This window comes from Gekko japonicus, unplaced genomic scaffold (assembly GCF_001447785.1).
Source record: "Gekko japonicus isolate JY-2015 unplaced genomic scaffold, Gekko_japonicus_V1.1 scaffold152, whole genome shotgun sequence".
NCBI classification, from domain to species: domain Eukaryota; kingdom Metazoa; phylum Chordata; class Lepidosauria; order Squamata; family Gekkonidae; genus Gekko; species Gekko japonicus.
In genome coordinates, this window is record NW_015168050.1 from 503,381 (window position 1) to 524,633 (window position 21,253).

Consider the following 21,253-nt stretch of genomic DNA (forward strand, 5'->3'; position numbering starts at 1 on the left):
GGATGCCACCGGAAACACGATCAGACGCCCGCCCTTGCCCCACAGTTACCGGAAACTAGTACCTCGGAGGTACTAGTTTTTAACTGCGCGTCTTCGGAGGGAAGCCTCGGGTTCGCCATGGGAGCTTTACGCTCCCAAGGTTCGCGCCTGGAAAATCCACCTATCATCCATCTCAGTAGCGTGGCTACTGCTCCGTGTGACCGCAGCCCATATAGAGCTGAATTATGAAGAGCCATTGAATGAATATAGTGGAGCTTCTGCTCAGTCATACATGCTGTTGAAGAAAATGCGGTTCATTATTTAAAGTCATGGGCTTCAACGTTGCTGTTTTTAAAATCCGTCTTTTAATTTAGCATGTTGCTGTGAATTTAGTCCTGCTATTTCCCAATTCCCTGAATTTGAGGGGAACTAATTTCTCAAATGGGTGGGCACTGAATTTCCTATGTCCCAATACAATACACTATCCACTGCCCCACACAGTCCTCAAGTTGCTGATACCTCAAGCAATATGTATACATGCTCTTATCTTGTGAACCTGCTCAGAAAATTGGGAAACGTCAGGGTAAAATGTCAGGGAACCAGTGTGGTATAGTGGTTACAGTGTCAGAAGAAGATCTGGAAGACCAGAGTTTCCAGGTGAACATGGCTACTCGCTAGAAGCACTCTGTGCTTCATCTCTTACCCTTAAATATCTTATTAGCAGCTGCTAAGAGCACTATAGCGATGAAATGGAAGGATAAAGATCCTCCATCTGTGAATGTGTGGCTTTATAAAGTTTGGAGATACTTTTTGTATGACACCATTTCTATTTATAACACCACAGACCAAAATGAATGTGAAATACTTAGTCCTGTTGGGAAATGGTATCCCATCATCGAAAAACTCACTTTTGATGATTTTGACTGGAAAACTATTTACAATGCGAAGTATAAGTTGTTGCTATTGGGTTAATGTTTCTATGACCTTTATGGCTTTGTTCCGTGGAACCTCTCTTTGATTGTATATTTGATTGCATTGGTAGGATAAGTGGATTTCTGTAACTTTTGCTGTTTGTTGTTATACTTTATGGTTGAATACGAATAAAATGTTCTGGTTAAAAAAAAAAATCTCTTACCCTTTGTGTACAACAAGAATATTGTAAAGCAACATAAGTGAAACAGTTTAATGAAGAGCTACCCCCCCCCCCAATTTTTCTGTCTTGGAAGGGAAATACTTTTCTCTGACGAGCAATGAACTGAGGGGGAGAGAACCATATTAATAAGGCTATTATCTTCAGTTAAAGCTTGCAACACAAACGAATGAATATTTTAAGGAACTTTCAATGCTTCATTTTCTCAAGTATGCCTGATATCAGTTTGATCCCGGAAATACAAATATAAACAGACATAAAAATATTTTTTGAGCCCCCAGAGGGGATTTTTTTATTATTTTTTATAAGACTACAAAACTAACACAGAAAAAAAGGGAAGGGGACTACATATACAGGATAAAGTAAAGAAACCCACTACTACCTAAAAACCCAAGAGAGGAGATCATCAATAGCTACATTACATCAAGTCTTCCCTTCTTTTATGTCATTATAAACTGAGTCAAATATTTATAGTACTTTTTACCCTTTTTTAAAATCTTAAACTTAACTGTCTAAGAACAGACATAAAAATCTAATTCTACTTTCATGATGACTATCTATCGCTAAGCATTTGATATTGCTACTTTCTATTGGACTATTATAAATAAGCAAAAAATGATATAATAGAATAAAAATCTGAACTTGTATCTTACAGGACCTGGAGGATTCCCGCCCCCTCTTATCTCCAGGGAAATAAATACATTGTCTTGTTTTTCTAATTTACTGACTCCATGTACTATACTTACTCCTACTTGTGCTGATTGGATATTTTCAGGTCTGGATTAGACCCATATAAGGATTTAATAGAATTTTTCACCTTTAATTTTGCCTTTGCAAAACGTTATGAATGACATAAGTGAAAATAATATATTGCCACCATCCCAGCAAGAAGCCCATATAACATTAATATATGAAGAGAATAAGGACCCAGTGTTTCCGCAATCGTTATAGACCTATTTCATTGTTGAATGTGGACTATAAAATTTTGCCTCAATTATGTGTCAGACTCCTCCAGCAATCAGTTCCCAACAACTTTCATTCAAAGAAGTAAAGTTTTATTGAGACATTGAGAGTATGCAGATATCTTAACCATTTTGTGTTAGAACTGAAGAAAAGTGCGGGTAGCAAGCAGATATACGTTATTCAAGGAGGTTCCCTGATGGCCCAGGGCCAATCAGGGATCAGGTAGAAGCCCACCAAAGTAACAGGCTACTTTTCCCAGAAGAAAGACTATACCAGGCACTGAAGGTCCTAAAGAGATTATAGAAACACAGAAGACACAGCAGAAATAAAACCTAAAATTCCAGAGTCTCTCCACTACCATAGCAGCCGGGCTTAAGAAAGGCCTAGCTGACATTATGGCTGATAGACTAAAGAAATGTATCTCAAAAATAATTCATTCTTACCAGACAGGTTTTGTACCAAAAAGACCTATGAAAAACAATGTTTATTTTGTTGTTGATGCAATAAAACTTGTTAAACACAAGGGCAAAAAAAGCAGCCTTTCTGTTAAATGGGGTCTTGACAAATGGATTCAGAATAGAAAAAGGAACCCATCACGGATGTCCACTCTCTCCACTTCTCTTCATTCTTGTGATGGAAATCTTTGCTTCCAAGATAAGACAAGAGTCCAAAATTGAAGGATTAGAAGTAGAAGGAGAATAGTTTGAACCTCCAACTATCTCTCCAACATGTAATGGAGCAAATTGACAAGTTTGGACTCTTTTCAGGTTATAAAACCAGCAGGAAGAAAACTAAAATTATTTTAAAATTTCCAACTATTCAAGAAGAGGAAGAGATTAAGAAAATTTCAGGATGTGATGTAACATGTAACCCAGTCAAATATTTAGGAATTTATCTCACAGGACAGAATGATATACAATTTAAGGACAATTACATGACAAACTGGTCCAAAATACAAAAAGATCTTGCAAGGTGGTCCAAATTACAACTATCCTAGCTAGGAAGAATTTCTGCTATAAAAATGTATGTATTACCAAAATTAAACTTTTTGCTACAGATTATTCCAATTTCAGTTTCTGAAAAGACTTGGCAAAAACAAACAAATAAGTTTGTGTGGAAAGATAAGAAAACAAAAATAGGATTGAAAGCATTGCAAGATGAGTGATTAACACATGGAATTCACTGCCACAGGAGGTAGTGGCGGCTACAAGCATGGACTGCTTCAAGAGGGAATTGGATAAACATATGGAGCAGAGGTCCATCAGTGGCTATTAGCCACAAGGTATAGATAGGAACTCACAGGCTGGGGCAGGTGATGCGCTGTATTCTTGGTGCTTGGGGGGGCAACAGTGGGAGGGCTTCTAGTGTCCTGGCTCCACTGCTGGACCTCCTGATGGCACCTGGTATTTTTGGCCACTTTGTGACAGAGTGTTGGACTAGATGGGCCATTGCCCTGATCCAACATTGGCTTCTCTTATGTTCTTATGAGAAGAAAAGACGTGGTTTTACAATACTTAATATCAAATTATATTACCAAGCTGCTGGGCTAGTTTGTATATCGGATTGGATCAGAAGTCCATATGAAAGAATGATAAAATGAGAATCTTTAAACCTTGATGATAGATTGCATAGCTATCTATGGATTAAAAATATATATCAAAAAGCAAAACCCAATATAATAGTCATATAATCAGAGGTAGCTTATTTAAAATTTGGGAAATGCTACAAAAGAGAATCAGCCCTATAATTCCATCAATAATGTCACCAGTAGATGCTTATTACATCAATCACTCAAGGAGAAATGATGACTTCTATCTATCTAGTACTGCTCATACGGCTTGAGATTAGAACCAAAGAAAATATTTTAAAAGACCTTACTCAGTATTATTTCTCTTATATTTGATTATTGCCCCTATGAATTTTGCCACTGGGAGGGTGATACGATCATTGGTATCCAATAGCAGCCATGACACCTGGGCCCGCACATTTAGCAGCTCCACATGTTTCCTCACTGAAATTTTGCATCCATTTAATCATGCAGCTGTTTTGAGGAGTTTATCATTGTTTGTAATTGTGAGGCCAGAGCTTCAGCAACCTGGCAGAGTTCAACAGCCTTTTCAAGGTAAAGTCAATCTCTTTCAAGAGTCTTTCTTTAAATCGGACTTCCAGTCTATGGAACAGCGATGGCGGATGCTCTTCCCAAGACAGGGAAGGGCGGTTCGCACGCCAGCGGCCTGGAGGGGTGCCACCTCAAGTGACACCCCCAAGGAGCCTTTGTGATAGGCTCCAGGCCAGGGGGCTTTTGAGGGGTAGCCTCTTCGATGGTGTAATGCCGGAGAATTGAGGCTCCCCTCCGCCCCCGATGGTCCAGCCACTGAGTGGCCTTCGGGCATAAGCTGGACTGACAGGGACAAGTGCCGGAGATCGAGCGGAATGGCGTAAAACTGAGCGTGGTCAGAGAAACTGACCGACAATGAACGTGAGTTCTGAATAAAACAGAGTAGTTTGAAAAGCGATTCCCCCCCCCCCGCGGTTGAAAACAGTGATTGCAAAGAGGCATGCCTCTTGTGTGAATGAGCGGCTAATGAACACGAAGGGGGAGAGGGGAGGAAGTAAACCAAAAGTGGTTTGAGAGACTTATCTGAATCGCTAAGTCATTTGGCGAGTTTTCCAAGTTATGTGGGAGCGGTAGAAACTGTAAACCAAACGGGAAAGATGGCGGCCCAGCAGAGAAAGTTTAAAACGAAACCGGGCAGTCAGAGTCTGAGACCGGAAGAGGGAGCAGGTGTTCTTAAACTCCTGGTGGACATGCTTAAGCCAGTGATGGAACAACTCGATGGTATTAACCAGCAATTGACTGTGATGAATATCAGGGGTCATTTGGGGGGGGGACGCGGGGGGACGCCATCCCCCCGGGTGAGGTGCGGGAGGGCGGGGCCTGGAGCTCCCTGCTGGTGCCCACTGGAGGTCTCCGCCGGCTGTGGGGAGGACACACTTCCGGTGATGTCAGGGGTGTGGCATATGCTAATGAGTTATGCTAATGAGTCCCCCTAGCTCTTTTTCTACGAAATGACCCCTGATGAATATAAACTTTGCAGCACAGCACCTCCAGCTGAACGAAACAGAGAAAAAAGTGGAGCAGGCAAACGAGAAAATTAAAGAGATAGACACCACAAGCAAGAAGTTGAAGAAAAGGATGGGAGAGGTGGAAATGAAGCAGAATTGCCAAGAGAACCGAGTCTTACAGCTACAGATAGAAAAAGCTAACATGGTTCTCAGGTTTCAGGGGGTTCCTGAAACAGATCGAGAAGACTTGAAGAAGGTGCTTAGTGAAATTATCGCTCCAGTAGTAGGCTTAACAGCTGATGAACTTGTAAACGAAATGGAGGTATCCATTGTATGTTTGGTAGTTGAGCAAAAGTTGCTGTCCGTTGAGCTCTCTTAGGGTCAGCAAGTTTTATTTGAGAACATGGTTTTAAAATGCACTGTGGGACTTTCATTTACTTCCCTACTCAGAGAGTTTTTAAAAATCTTCTTAGCAGTGCTGCTGCTCCCCCCAAAGCTGTCACTTGCAGCTGGGAGAATTGGATTCTAATACTTAGCACAGTGTGAATCTTTAACACTATTCAGACTCTAGCATTTTTTCCCTTTCTTAAAAAGAGACAGAAATACATGAAATTTGGGCCTTTGTAGTATGATAAACATAAGGAATGTCGATGAGAGAGTAGAATATAGATTCAAAACATGAGTTTCCACTTTGGGTATCTCCTATCCCTCTGACCCTTTACTCTTTTGCATAACTTCACTGTGAAGGATGTGACTTGTAGCAACTTGTTCCTTCCCCCTTCATTCTGCCAGGTAATTTTACAGGGAAAGGGAGGTCAAGACATTTAATCTGACATTGCAAAGTTCTGACACAATAACCTTGTCTGCAAGTAGATGGGTATAGCTGAAATAGCCCATATGTGGAAAATTCCAAAATTACTGTTTGTGAAAAGCACTAAATTTGACTGTTTGTAATGTAGTCACTCTAGAGCTTTTTGTAGGAGAACCATCTCCTTCTCCTGGTTTTTGCATCCAGATTCCACTACTTCTAAAAATTAATGTGTGGATGGGCTTGGCAACAGGAATCACTGGAAGAGATGACCCCATAGGAGACTTGCCCTTCAGGAAGTTTCCCAGCTTTATCTCAAATTGAGAAGGCAGTTGATTGATAAGGTTCTGCTCCTCCAAGTAGTTCACAGTGACATGGCACAAGCTAATGAGTGAATAGGGGAGGGGGGTTGCTTTCCACTCTTTGCTCCCATCACACTAATTAAGGTTTATAATGTTTCTCCTTTAGCATGCAGACATTTCACTTGCTTTAACTACTACCCTTGCAGGTGCTTCTTGTATGCATATGCCTTGACCCTTATTTCTCAGTGTTGGTAGTATTCTGGATGAAACTGTAGCAAAGTTTGGGATTGCTGTTTTGGTTTGGGGGGTTGGGTTTTTTTACACTCTACTTGAGGGCATGACCAATATGCAGGTTCTGTTACCTCATAATTTATGTTTTGGTCATTAAAGGTCATATTCATAATTCATGAGATGATGGGCAAAAGGTCAGACATGTGAAGCAGCTTCATGCAAACTTAAGGTGCATGTTCTTTGATTTTACACTAGGAAAAAGGCCCGTTGTGGAAATAAATACAACGGCCTCTAGAAAGAGGCTCTGGGCAGGTGCCCCGGCCTTGGACACTCAGTGTCAATGCGCTGTGGCGACTTCAGCAGGGTATAATGACACTGAATCCACCATTTTCTCCAGAGGAACTGATCTCTGCTACCTAAAGAACAGTTGTAATTTTGAGTGATCTCCAGCCCTCACCTGGAGATTGGCAACGATAGTTCCCCATAAGGGAATGGTTGGTTTGGAGGGTGGAGTCTATGGCTTTGTACCTGTCTGAGGTCCCACGCCTCCTGAAACCTCACCCTCTCCAGGCTCCATCCCTCACATCTCCAGGAATTTCCCACCTGGAGTTGGCAACCCTATCTCCTTCCCAGCCAATCATCAACCTACCTTTATTTCCCTCTCACTCTTCAGCTTTCCACCCCCCACACACCTGCAGCCTCTCCCGTGCTCTGAAGCCCTGACTGCTACGTCACATTGGCTGTCATACGGGGGCCACCTCAGCAGCATATAAGGATACAGAGCCCACCATTTTCTCCAGGGGAACTGATCTCTGCCATCTGGAAAGCAGTTGTAATTCTGAGTGATCTCCAGCCCTCACCTGGAGATTGGACACATTTGACCTCAGAACAGCAGACTGTTTAGAATGTTAGAGGCAAAAGCCAATCAAGTCGCATATGAAAACGACCTCTGTGTTCCGAGGCAAAGGCCAGTGATGCTGCATATGCAAATAACCTCTGTGTTCTGACTGGCTATGGGGGGCAGGGGAACAGCAAAATGTTTAGAATGTTGGAGGCGAGACTCAAGCAATGCAGCCAGTGTATAGGGACAGATTCTGAGTGACACACCAGGACGCCAACCAATTCTGGAGTGTGTGGAATGTTCTAGAGAAGTGCCACCACCATTCGGCTTTTATATATAAGGGAGATGTGGAGACTGCAGGATACAGCTTTATATGACACATGGGAGCTAGGTACCCAAAGAATGCAATATGCCAGAAGGACAACCATCTGGGGAATTTAAGCTGTAGTTGAATGATGTTAAGTAGCAAGACCTAACTGTGCTCAGATAGTCGAGGTTTGCTGTTGAACTCAGCAGTTCCGTTAAACTGCTAAGTGCACTGCATGGAGAAACAGGAAGAATTCTGCTATATTTTTTGCTTAGAGATAAGGCTTCATAGGGGAATCACAAAAAGAAAATCTCCTTTTTAAAGAGAATGATTAGAGATTGGAGTTCCTGATTACATGGTTTTCACTCCTGGAGGTGGACGATGGTTTTTGTTTTATTGCTGGATCAGTGCCAAGCTGTTGTGTGTCTGTTGTAGACTGCAACTAATGCCAACAAATTATACATATTTTTTTTTAAAAAAAAAAAAACTTGCCCCGGGGGGGTGATATCAGAACATCTTATGAAATAAGGCCTAATTTTAGTTTCAGGGTCTACAAGAGAGTACTTTGAGGAAAAAATTAAAAATTTAGATATGTAATGAATTTTCTAGAGGGTGGATAGTGAAAGAGAGATGCATGCTATGGTTTCAAGTTATAGTACCACAGATAAAGGCTGGATCCTTGGAGGAGATCCTTACTGAAAGAACAAACTGTCCAGTAGCAGTGCCTTACCAGTGGATTAGTTTGAGACTTTGAATATTCATTTATGTTTAATAAAGTCAAAGATGGTTTATGTATGTGGAATTCTTCCAAGAAAAGATAGCTGGACTCTATTCTTGAAGTATCTTCTGTTGTTGTATTTGCTACTGTGCAGTATAGTATGCATACGTCTTGGTGTGCTGTGAGATGCATCATGATAAGAACTACAGACTCCTCAAAAATAAGCATGCTACAGTGAAAAATGGAGTAGAAGATGTTCCATTGGGCCGTTGCACAGTAGCTCCAGGCAAGAGACAATAACCTCTCAGTTTATACACTTAGAGCAGGTGTAAAACCTTGTTAAATACTACATACTGTGCTTTTTACTTAGCTTATTTCATTGCTGTCATTCTAATACAGATGTTTATTTGAATTCTATTCCATAATTTGTAGATGGAGTTGGAAGGAGCCTTGGGGACACCTGCAGTGTGTTACGAAAATCGCTTCACAGAGCAATGTATAGGGAACTTACGCCTTGCTGCTTATGTCCAGACTCTTAAAGCAGGGTGTTCAGTAGGATGTGTCTAGATGTTATCTAAACCGCCAGCCAAGGAAACGTCTGTAAAGTAGAAATGGAGTTTTCAGTAACTATGCACTAAAAAGCCCTGTTCCAGAGCTGGCAGGCAGCTGAAGGGTTAATTCCTAAGCTAGGCACTGATTGGAAGGGGAGGTGTCATCATGTTTCAGTTGAATTATCTTGCTGTACATAGCTCGTGTGCTGCTTCGTGAGCACCGTGCAGGAGTCTCTCGTGCAAGAGTTCAGCTGTCAGTCCTGTGACACCTCTGGACATGGGAAGAAGCTAAGCTAGCAAGGCAAAGCAGAAGAAGTCCCTCAGATCTGACTTGCATGCAGCACTGAATCTCCTCTCAAGATACATACCATGTCGGATGTGGAGGGCAGTTTTGATGATGCCTCTTGCCTCTCTCCTCAGAGTCCTGGATCCCCATCACCTAATCGAAAGCAGAATAAGGAGACCACCTTCACGGTAAGCAGAATCCCACAGTGATGATCACCATCCTGGTTGCCATGGTGATCCAGATTGCAGGGCAGAAGAGCGGGGGGGGGGGTCTGTGTGTGCAGGGGTCTGCCTCATGTTTTCCAGATGTAAACACGGTGCTTGCTTTCTGTAGCAATAACTGCCATGAAGCCATTTTTAAAAGGCTGAAGCTGGCAAAGATCTGTTGACAGAGAGACAGGAGAGAAATGTCAGAATGTGAGAGAGGGTGAGAGGCACTTCTTTCTCCTATAATTGTTTAAAATTACACTTGCAGCAGTGGTTCCTTTTCTTCAGAGTTGCTTCTGTATAGCTGAAGTAATTAAAAGCCAATGTAGTCATTTTGAGAATGGAGGGTTCCTGTGGGCAGCGTACACAATTATAAAGAGTTGATACCAAGGTTTTATAAAACATCCCTTGGAAGGTTTGGTTTCCTTTATAGAATGAAGTCACCTTTGGCTGAAGTGGCTAAAATCTCTCAGTAGAAGAGGATGAGATGTACAGATTTTTAATTCTGGCATACCCCTTGATTCTTTCATTAAACCTCAACTTATCCCTCCCCATCATTATTGCTCAGAAACTTGGCCTGGTTAGATCAGTGATTTGGGCCCCATAGTTAACCAAAGATTTGGCTACAATGTCTTAAGAAAGAGGAAACATTTCCCTGTGGAAGTATGAGGTTTGCTTTTTTGCTAGCTACGGCAGTGGAAAGGAATTTGTTGCAACAACATGACATATCTCAGTGTGAACTGGAACACAGAGAGGGAGAGTATCAGAGGACGCTAGTGTGATGAAGTAACGGTTAATGTGTGTTCTTTCTGTGACAGAATTCATGCTTGGTGCTTAATTCCAATCAGGGTTATTTTTTTTCCCCCTGGTTTGATGTGTCATTTAAGTGTTTTCAGTGTTTTGCACTTGGTTCTTGATAAGAACTTCTATTGTAGTGATGAATCTGGGGACTGGGAATGAACATTCAGCAGTTGGTTTGGTGGTCTTATGCATGGACCAGAGGTCACTGTGTTCCACTGTGGAATTACAAACTCCATTCATAAGGCACCCTATTATTGCTTATGGTGAGCTGAAAGTGAAGTAGAAGCCCCAAATCTCTCAAAGGGCTTTTGACTCACTGTCAATTCCCTTTACTCCCTAATTCACCCTTTCAGCATGTAAACAACTCATAGGCTGAAGTGAGCTGAGGACCTGTTAGCCCAGAACAACTGATTGTGTAAGGAGGACCCAGCTGAGAGGGTAACCCAGTTCAGTCAGAGATAGCCAAAGGAATAGAAGCAGAAGCCCTGTCAATTTTCAGTGTTTTCTGGATATTGCCCAATTGTTGTAAGTACAGTAGATAGAATAAAAGGTCAAATAAGTTCAGGGTGTTTGTCTTAGGTGCATTTACATTACAGCTGAACTAAACGTTACCTTGTTGCATGGCATCGTCAGAAAAGTCAGCAATGTTGGAGCAATAGTAAAGGTTTCCGTTGCTCGAAAGCTAGTTGAATCCGACTCTGGGGAGCAGTGCTCATCTCTGTTTCCAAGCTGAAGAGCCAGCACTGTCCAAAGACGTTTCCATGGTCATGTGGCTGGCATGACTAAACACTGAGGCTCACAGAATGCTGTTACCTTCCCACCGAAGTGGTACCTATTTATCTACTTGCTTTCGAACTACTTGGTTGACAGGAGCTGGGGCCAGACGGGAGCTCACTCCATCATGCGGTACTAGGGTCTCAAACTGCCGAGCTACAGACCTTCTGGTCTGCAGCTTCAGTGTCTTAGCCCCTGAGCCACTGAGTAATGCACAGCTGTGATAGTGGTAGACTCAGCCTCCCAGTTGGGTGAGCTGGGCTATGCACTTGAGTAGCTGTACCAGTGTTCGACCTCTTCCGGGGTCTGTGATGATGACACAGTCACTTCTCATATAATGCTGCTGACCCAAATGGGAAGCTGGTTCAGATGTAGTGACTTGACTTTGCAAAGTGATTTTTGACAGAGCCATACTGCTGATGTCAGTACAGTTTGATTATCCCTTCAAGACAGAAGAGAACAGTTTCTCAGCACCACAAATGGGTTTCATTCTCACCCACTTATTTTCCCCAAACCCCGAACTGCTCTTGGAAACTAACATTTCTGATGGATGTGTCAAATTCACATTTCATTTTCACAGAAGATGTTGTAAGTGTCTGGGGCCCCTTGAAATTCAAAAGAACATCAGAATGCTTAGAGGATTTCAAGGGCCTTTTCAAGTACTTTTCTACTATCATGTTAAAACAGAATACAGAAAATTTCCTCTTGCAAGCACTTCTGTTTTGGGGGAGTCGTGATCCCCCTGTACACAAATTACTAAATCTAGTTGAGATGGAAAAGGCCTCCTTCACCAGTAAGTGAAATCATTGCAGTTGTGGTTGCAGAGTAGAACATGATTGTTGTCAACATGCATTGGTTTGCACCGGTGCCATCACCAGTACCCAATAACTCAAAATTGTTACCCCAAGCTGGATGCCAGAGGCTATGCATGCCAACAATGATCTTAACATTTCCAGTATTAAGAGTATGAGTGCTTCCCTGGTATATCATTTCCATTTATTATTTGCATCCTCCTAGACTGAATCCTCCTATACCAAATTGAGACCTAGGTTTCCTGTATCATTACCAATGCTGATATCTCCATGCCTACTACCCCTCTGCATATGACACCTAATGTAATCACGCCTGCCATTGCCATTCAGCATCTGAAATCATCTTTATAAAGTTTATATCTCCAGTACCTCATGTTACATTTTATGGTACACACAGCCTTTTCCTTATATCTCCAGAAGGGAAGGGATTAGAAACTTGATTTAAAAAAAAAAGAAAGTAAAAAAAGATACCTGAGAAATCAGAAAACCTGCTACACACATTGGCATATCAATGTAATGATATTCTAGTGCCAATTTTTTTAAAAAAATTAAAGACTCCTCATGGTAGGGAGAGGAAATGGCTGTGACAGGGACAGTGGAAGGGAAAATAGCTGCCATGTGGGCTAGAAAATCAGAATTTTTTAATCCACATAACAGCCATCCAGGCTTTACTGGGATCTCTCCCAAAACTTGGCACAGAGTGGGTTTGAGAAAGATCAGAGAAAAGCTGTGGAAATCCCAGGAAGTGCATGGATGTACCACGATATTGTGGGGAAGCAAGGAAAAGAACTACTTCCCCAAAACACTGAACTCAGGCAGGTAACCTATATAGAAATTGCCCTTTAATGTTTGTTTGTTTTTGTATAACCTGGAAATGGCCCGATCCTTAGTGTGGGCAAATAGCAATCTATTTCACAGCAACACCCTTCTTGTGCCAGCAAGTGTTAATATCACTAGCATAACCAAAATAATTCACCCTTTTTAGAAGCCACACAAACTGGTAGACTGAGAAGACCACAGATGTTGGATGTAACTCTCAGCATAGCAACGTTGTCCCTTAGGGCAGGATTAAATGACATCTGTGGCTCCAAAATGGACGTCGCTTTTAGTAACGCTTTAAAGAAAATAGGTGCAAAAATGCAGCATTTGGGAAGTCCCTATCCACAAACACCATGCAAATAACAAAGTTCCTCCAAGGAAGTCTTTAGAGATGTACATGACTCCCACGTGTGCAAAGCAATGCTTAGGTGTTCTGTTGTCCAATACAAAAAGCTTTTGTGTAGAATTGCCACTGGATTTCAATGGAAGCAAAATTTCAAGAGAAATTATGAGGCTTCTGTTTGAATGAAACACCTGAGGAATTTCAGGGGAAGCAAAAAATTGGGATCAGTGATGAATTAGCAGGTGATGAATAGAATGGAATATCCCTAAATCTGAAGCAGGGCAGGAGGTGAATGGAGTTTCCTGTTTAGGAGGAAATCCAAAGAATTTCAAGGGATTGAAAACAGGTTCAGTAAGACTTGCAAAGTTTCTCAGGGTTCTGCTCATCCTTAGTTTTGTCTGACAAATAATAAAACGATCATGTTTATAAAGGGTTTTGTTTGTTTGGGGTCTGTTACCTAGATGTTGGAATGACTTCCTGCCAAGGAGCCCTTCCATCTGTGTTCTGTGACAAATCTTGGCTGGAAAGAACATTGCATTCAGCAGTCACATATTTCTGCGGATGGGTACGGACTGGGAAAATGCGGTTCAGTTTGTGGTTCATGGCTGAACTAAAAACCAAGCTCCAAACTGAGCCAGGAGGCTTGTTTACAAACTGGACTGGCTCTTGCAGTTTTGGGCCCTGCAAACCCTGTTGAACGGTATTGTGGTCCTTTTAAGCATAGTTTGCAGAAAGCCTGAAAAATAACTGAGTGGTGGTAAGCAGCTTATTCCCTGGTACTCAGCCATTTGGGGCTGTCTTGTTTAAAAGGACTGCAGAAGACACCCCAAAAATCAGCTGCTCCCCACTGCAAAACTGTTCCACACTGTCTCCTGCGATCCCTTTAAACTTTAGAAGGACTGAAGAAGACAGCTCAAAAAACAGTAGCCAACAGAAAGGGGGGGATCTCCTGGGAAAGGACATCCCTTCCACCTTTCTGCTGGCTGCAGTGAGCCCCGGCCAGCAGAAAGGAAAGGAGATCTCCCAGAAAGGGAGATCTTCCTCCCATTCTGCTGGACGTCTTCCCTCCCTCCTTTTTGCTGATGGTAGGGAGCTGCGGCCAGCAGAATGAAAGGGAGGGAAGTGGTGCTGGTGGTGGGGAGGTTCCGTCAGCAGAAAGGAAGGGAGGGAAGATCTCCCAGGAAGAGACTTCACCCCTTCCATCTAAACCCGTTTTCTGCTCCCTGCAGAAAGCCACAGGGAGCAGAAAGCAATGGTGGTTTAAATGGCTCCAAGCCATTTAAACCAAATATCTGAGTGGTGGGGAATTCTCAGCTGCTCAGCTGTTTCTCCTGCTCTTCTTCACAAATGGTCACAAGTCACCATAAATTATGCCCAAAATTCATGGTAGTTTATCCCAGTTCTTCAGAACCCTGAACAGGCCAAAATCTGTGATGCTTTCATTCATAAGCCAGTTCGTGCCTGTCCCTAGCTGTAAGGCATTTGTGTAGACTTTCACTTGTATGTCCTCCATCACTGTTTTCAGGCTGCTTTGTGCATCCAGCATTTTCCTCTTATTTTTTATTCCCCCAATCAGATAAACTGTGTAACGTTTCCCCACCCTGACGCAGTGCCAGAACAGCAGTTGCTGAAACCTTCCGAATGGAGCTACTGTGATTATTTCTGGGTAAGTGAGCAGCTACCCATATGCTATTTATTGCTGTAGTTGAGCTTTACACAGGACATAACATATTGTTAACAAATGTGTTAAAATCCAAGATTGGAAGGTGATTATAAGATACTGCTAAAGTTATTTTCTTCAGCTACAACCTAATTCCAGTGCAGCTGCTCATGCAAACATGATCCCCCTTGGGACCTGGAACCCCATTCCTTGATTTCTCATCATTATCAGCCAGGCTAAATCCTTTAAAGGGTGGATAGCATAGAGCAATTTAGCTTTGCCCCCGTGCTCCATAGTGGTGATGGAGGGAGTATTCACATGGACATTTCCCTGAGCCATTTCACTTTAAACCAAAGAAAAAATTGACTCTGGAAATATCACAAGCCACACTCAGAGAAAGCACATCATGTGAACATTTCATTTAATCCAGCGGCTTCCCATGTAGAAAATCCCCATGTAGAAGCCACCCAATAAATTGTTTTAGCATTCCAAACTTTACTGTTTTGGTTTGCTTTGAGTAGTAGGCTGTGCAATAGGTGGAAATGGTCTGGCTAAACCTTATTTTGGTTTATTTTATGTTGCTTTCATTATTATTTTTAAAATGTTGGATTGTATGCTTCCTTGAGTTTCTGAAAAGGGGGGGGGGAACTAAATAAGGGAATTCCCTGCAACTTCAAACATAATTATAACTTTAAAGGGCTGCAATGTAGGAAATAGGGAGTATACACTTCTCACTCTAAATAAGCTTGCTAGTTATTTGTTAGACTAGAATCTAGGTCAAAATTGCTTGAATGCCAGTTAGAAAAATATAGAGCTAGTGCTGACCTTGCATCTCTTCTTGCCCGTTCCACAAGCTAAGACTATTTCCCCCCTTATATTGTAGTCACCTGCTGCTTAGCTACTCATTCTATGTGAGCCACATTGACCTCTAGTAGCTGTGATATGCTATTTCCTGGGAATTCCTGAAGCTGTACCGAAATTGGCCTTCTAAGGCTATGGCCACACATACTCAATAATCCACTTTCAATCCACTTTCAATGCACTTTCAAACTGGATTTTGCCAGTCCACCCAGTAAAAATCCAGTTTGAATGTGCATTGAAAGTGGATTGAAAGTGGATTATTGAGTGTGTGTGGCCATAGCCCAGGAGCTGCTAAAGTGCCTCAAATGCCGGAAGTTTTGGTTTGTAACCTGTTCAAAGTGTGTCCACAAACAGTTATGGATTTCTTATACCATAGCCTAAATGGTCCAGTATATCTTCTAATGCTTCTTTTTTGTGGTGTCTATCCTGTGTATTTCCTGCAGGCTGATAAGAAGGATCCCCAAGGGAACAGTATGGTCTCAGGATTTGAAATTCTTCTACAGAAACAACTGAAAGGGAAACAAATGCAGAAAGAAATGGCAGAGTTTATTCGTGAAAGGTATCTTAGAAGCTCAGTGCTGGACCAAGTTGATTGTTTGTATTTCACTGGTTAATTGCTTCCACAACTCAAGCTCCTGCTTGACTGATCCAGTAGGTGTGCTTGCTCTTAAGCACACCCAGTCTTGAAATATTGGCCAGTTGAATGCTGACTTAGGCCACTTTCACACTGTCACTTTTGTCACTATCTTTTCCCTGTTGCTTTGGGTCCCCCCCCCTTTTCCACATGTGTTTTGCTCCCTCTGGGACTACTAGAGAAGCAAAACACATTGTGGGGGGGAAACCCTGAAGCAATAGGGACAGACAAGTGACAAAAATGACAGTGCAGGTGGCCTTAGTTTCTTCCGGTCTTCCAGTCAAGCCTTCTCTTCACCCTCACATCCCCATTAGGCTTTATCACTGAATCGAGCTGGGGGGGGGAATTACAGCGATATGAGTTACAAAAGATCCAAAAGGGAGTATAGGCAGCCTTCTGCAAAGTTCTGAGAAGAAATCAGTTTTTGTAGCTGTGATTTCTAGACCTCAGGGTTTTCATCGAAACTACCAGTGGCCAGATGACATCAGCACAGGCCCCTTGGGTCATAGGAAAGAGTTTCTAACCCCGAAATGCCTCTTCCTTTTAACTTTCAGACATGTAGCTCTGCTCCAGCCTTTATCAATTCAATTCAATTTATTACAGGTCTGTATGACCGAAGTCTTGACCAAGAGGATACAAAAGGGGAATAAAATAGGTACATAAAATAGACATAACATGTGTCAAGGTACATAATCACAGTCACATAAAACCCAGGCTGAGCCCAGAGATTAAAAATTACCTAACTACACTTGGGGCGGAGCCAACTGACTAAAATCATCCGAAGATTAAAAGTCGGTGTCGGAGTTTTCAGAAGTGCTGAAATTTTCAATGTTTCTTGAGAGCAGCCACCTTAGCCAGGAACCGCGCCACGTTAGCTGTTATCAGTCCATCGCCAGCCTTTATCCTTGGGTTTGTGCCACCCTGCCAGCTATGCCATATACCATTTGAGAGTAGAAACATTCAGATATCACAAACAATCATAGTCTATTTGTGATGAGAATCACAAAGGTCCTTGGGTTCCTATACGCCCTCCTTTCTCACGTGCAGCACCAAGCTAGAGGACTTCTTGGTTATTGTTCTCTCTGAATCAGGTGCTTACAAACTAGGCTCCCAAGCCCAGCTTAAACCACGGTTTAGAATCCTGGCATGTATGCAGAAAAACAAGCTGCAGTTTCATAAAGCCACCTGATTGGACATCATGACAACCATGTGGCAAGGGTGGGAGGAGTGTGTGAGGCTGGCTGATTATTGTAATGAACAAACTGTGGTTTTTTAAATGATGTCTTAATGCAGGTTTATGCACTGTAAGATGACTTTCAGATATTGCTGATAGACGTCTAACCTTAATGACACAGCCTTTGGATTCCACTCTTCCAACTTAGGGTGGTAGAATTTAGCATGCAGTCTAGCAAATATTTAACCTCTTGTCAACCTCCTTGGTGTGAGAGCAGTCCATGTAATTAGGAAGGATCAATTCTAATCCTCTGTGTAGAGATTTAGGATCATAAATCCCTTTGAATTCACTGGACTTCCAATGAGACCTTCTGCTCAAGTGATTCTGGCTCATTAAAAAAATTCTTCACCCCACTCTGTCCTTCCTTTTTCCATGTCTACAACTCTGCTGGAACATAGTTTGAATAACATAAAATATCTGCAAGACATGAAAGAAGTTGAGAGAGAGAATGAAATAGCTAATTTTATAGCTGCTCATTATTTGTAACTACCCATAGAAGAGCAGAATAATTGTTATAAATAGCTATCTAAATAATAATAGATGGGAGAATTGCTTCTCTAGGACTTGTAATGGTAACGCTGTATTCTAGGCATGAACTTTGCCTGCCTGGCCAGAGGAAAGTAAAAGGTCTGCAATAATCCCCCCACTGTAATTATGTAATCTATATATATAAAAGAAAGTCCCCTCACTGTAAAATCAAAGCCCAGGCAAAACCACTGGACCTAGAGACACCAAATTTGGGGAGAGCACGCCAACCGTGGCGTAGGTGCTCGCTAAGAAGGGATTTTTAAAAATTCGACCCCTAAGTGGGTCAACAGGGGGGAAATGTGCTCCCCCCATTGATTCCTATGCAGTTGGCAGGCAGCTCTCTCCCTGCAGCCCCACTCTCATTGGTCAGCTGCAGAGCTCAGTGTTCTGAGGTAAAAAAAAAACCCCAACAGTTACAGGGGACTGCAGACAGCTAATGACAGTTGAAGAAATCGGGAGTGGCCAACAAGCACCTGTGAGGTTCAGTAATGCTGGTGGCCCAGCCTCTCCGATGGCTTCCAACACACTCCCCCCACCTCCTACACTCCCCCCACCTCCTACACCTAACAGGTCTGTCGGGTGCAGCCCCACCTCCACAGTGGCTTCTAATACTCCTTCCCCCTCCCCCTCCTACACTGGAGAGGCAGCTGCCTCTCAGATGTAGGAGAGGATGTGGGATGGCTTCCAACACACTCCCCCACCTCCTACACCTAACAGGCAGTTGTCTGTCAGGTGCAGCCCCACCTCCACAGTGGCTTCTAATACTCCTCCCTCTCCCCCTCCTACACTGGACAGGCAGCTGCCTGTCAGGTGTAGGAGAGGAGGTGGGATGGCTTCCAACTCACTCCCCCCACCTCCTACATCTAACAGGCAGTTGTCTGTCGGGTGCAGCCCCACCTCCACAGTGGCTAATACTCCCCCTCCCCCTCCTACACTGGACAGGCAGCTGCCTGTCAGGTGTAGGAGAGGGAGGGGGATGCTTTCCAACGCACTCCCCCACCTCCTACACCTAACAGGCGGTTGTCTGTCAGGTGCAGCCCCACCTCCACAGTGGCTTCTAATACTCCTCCCCCTCTCACACAGGACAGGGAGCCTGCCCCAGCAGTAACGCCTTAGTGATCCTGCCAACCCTGTCTCCACAGTGGGTTCTAATACTCCTCCCCCCTTCTCCTCCTACACTGGACAAGCAACTGCCTGTCAGGTGTAGGAGGAGGAGCTGGGATGCTTACAGTTGCCAGGGAGGTTCGCTCAGCAGGATTGCCTTAGCACTGCTGCTGGCCCAGCCTCCCCAATGCCTTTAAATACAATCCCCCCCAACACCAGACAGGCCAGTGTCTATCAGGTGTAGGAGCAGGGGCAGAGTATGAATGTTTATGGGGAGATAGTAAAGGACATTTCTAGGAGCCATTTCGATGTGTGCCTCCCTCATGAACCTGAAAAAATGTCCACCACTTCACCACTCCCTCACACCAACTCCCCTTCACTCCTCTCACCTCTTACTGCCCCCAAGAAAGCTCCTGGCAAACGTTGAGCCAGATACACCAACACTACAAGGAGGAGGCAACTTAGGAATGCGGCAAAGACATTTGCACATAGCACTCCTGCAGTGCACTGAGCTGCACAGGCCAACTACCAGCAAGATCACCCTGAGGTGCTCAGAACAACACAGTATCCATAGGAGCAAAACAATCCATGAACACAAGTAGAGATGCCATCACTTTCGTGGAAGGTAGCAGGAGTGGACATAATGGATGACTGCTTCTTAAATGGACAGTTCTATGTGGCCTGCTCCAGAGTGAGCTCACCAAGCAGCCTGGTGATCCTAGCACCTGAGGGCAGAACCACCAATGGTTCTGCCCTCAGGTGCTAGGTAGAGAGGGGGAAAAGTACATATGTCTCACTTCATTTCTTACACTACAATCTTCTCTATTAGAATTCCTACAACAAATGTCACATTTTAAACTTCACATAATCAGTATTATAACTGGATTTACGGAACTTAAATACTATAGCAGAAGAAGCAAGGTTAAAGGAGTCCTATCCATATTTCTGGGTAAAGGACACATGGACGTATTTGGGAGTAAAAATTCCTTTACATCTTACACAATTGGCTAAGGTAAACTTGGAAGAGCTTAATGTTTTGGTCCAAAGTACTCTTAAGTCCTGGAACGATACCACCCTTAGCTGGTTTGAGCGGATCCAAGTCATCAAAACGATGATTTTCCCCTAATTTCTTTTTCTGTTTCGAGCCCTCCCTCTACTCATCCCTAGTAAAATGATACAACATTGGCAGAAGTCGCTGATGAATTTTGTCTGCCAGTTTAAACGTCATAGAATTTCCCATGCAACTCTAACTAAACCCAAGTCACTTGGTGGACTGGCTTTTCCTGACCTCTCTCACTATCGAGATGCCACACTTTTATCAAAACTTCTAAAGCACCACTCACCTAACTACTTGGCTTATTGGAAAACCATTGAGAATATAGGGATGTACCCTAAATCACTGGAGGAAGTGTTATGGATGCCGCCCTTATCCCACCCCAGAAGAACAGGATACAGTGAGCTTTTACAGGCATTTCTCGGGGCTTGGGACCGACTTAAAACTTACCTGGTCTTTCCATATTCACCACTGCAGACGTTTCTGGGCCAGAGCTGGTTTTGCCAAGGGGAAGATCCTTTGGCCTATCGCTGCTGGAGAATGCAAGGCCTCACCAGATTTTGTGACATCATGGCCGGGGGCTGCCTACATACTCAACAAGAAATAGAACACAAGCTACAGGGACAGGTATCCTGGCTTGAATACGAACAAGTCAAACACTTAGTGCGCTATGACTCACATACCCCTCTGCCGGACACGGCTTTACGCTCGTTTGAAGACCTTATGGCATCTCAATCCTTACCTAACAGGGAACTGGTGTCGAAAGTTTACTGTCTTCTCAATTCTCAACTTAAAGAAAACCAGGCCGGGCACCAAATAAAATGGCATAGAGATATTGGTCAGGTGCTTACCTCTGAAAAGTGGACTGCAATCTGGTCCTCTCCTCTTTGTCGCTCTTGTTCCACCAATATTCAAATGTTAACTTATAAACTTCTACTTCGATGGTACTTGACTCCACATCAGCTGCATGGCATCAACCCCACGATTTCTGACAGGTGTTGAAAAAAATGTGGGGGCCGTGGCACCTATATTCATTGCTGGTGGGAGTGTCCCAAGGTTCAGATCTTCTGGAGAGACGTCAATGCCCAAATATTTCTAATTACAGGTTGCGCCCTCCAACTGCAACCCTCCTTGTTCCTCCTGAACCATTGGAGTCATTCTGCCCCTAATGGGCTTATGAAAGAGCTAATAGAACTATGTCTTGCAGCTGCTAGGAATGTT

General features: G+C 43.2%; 1 protein-coding gene across 1 annotated transcript in view; it reads left to right on the forward strand.

Moving 5' to 3' along the window:
• Nucleotides 1-21,253, forward strand: part of GAS7 (growth arrest specific 7) — a 251,864-nt gene that overhangs the window by 170,984 nt on the left and 59,627 nt on the right. Inside the window, exons 5-7 of the mRNA XM_015414339.1 lie at nucleotides 9,337-9,390; nucleotides 14,534-14,623; nucleotides 15,922-16,037. Coding sequence (XP_015269825.1) covers nucleotides 9,337-9,390; nucleotides 14,534-14,623; nucleotides 15,922-16,037 — 260 coding nt within the window. The remainder of the gene's footprint in view (nucleotides 1-9,336; nucleotides 9,391-14,533; nucleotides 14,624-15,921; nucleotides 16,038-21,253) is intronic.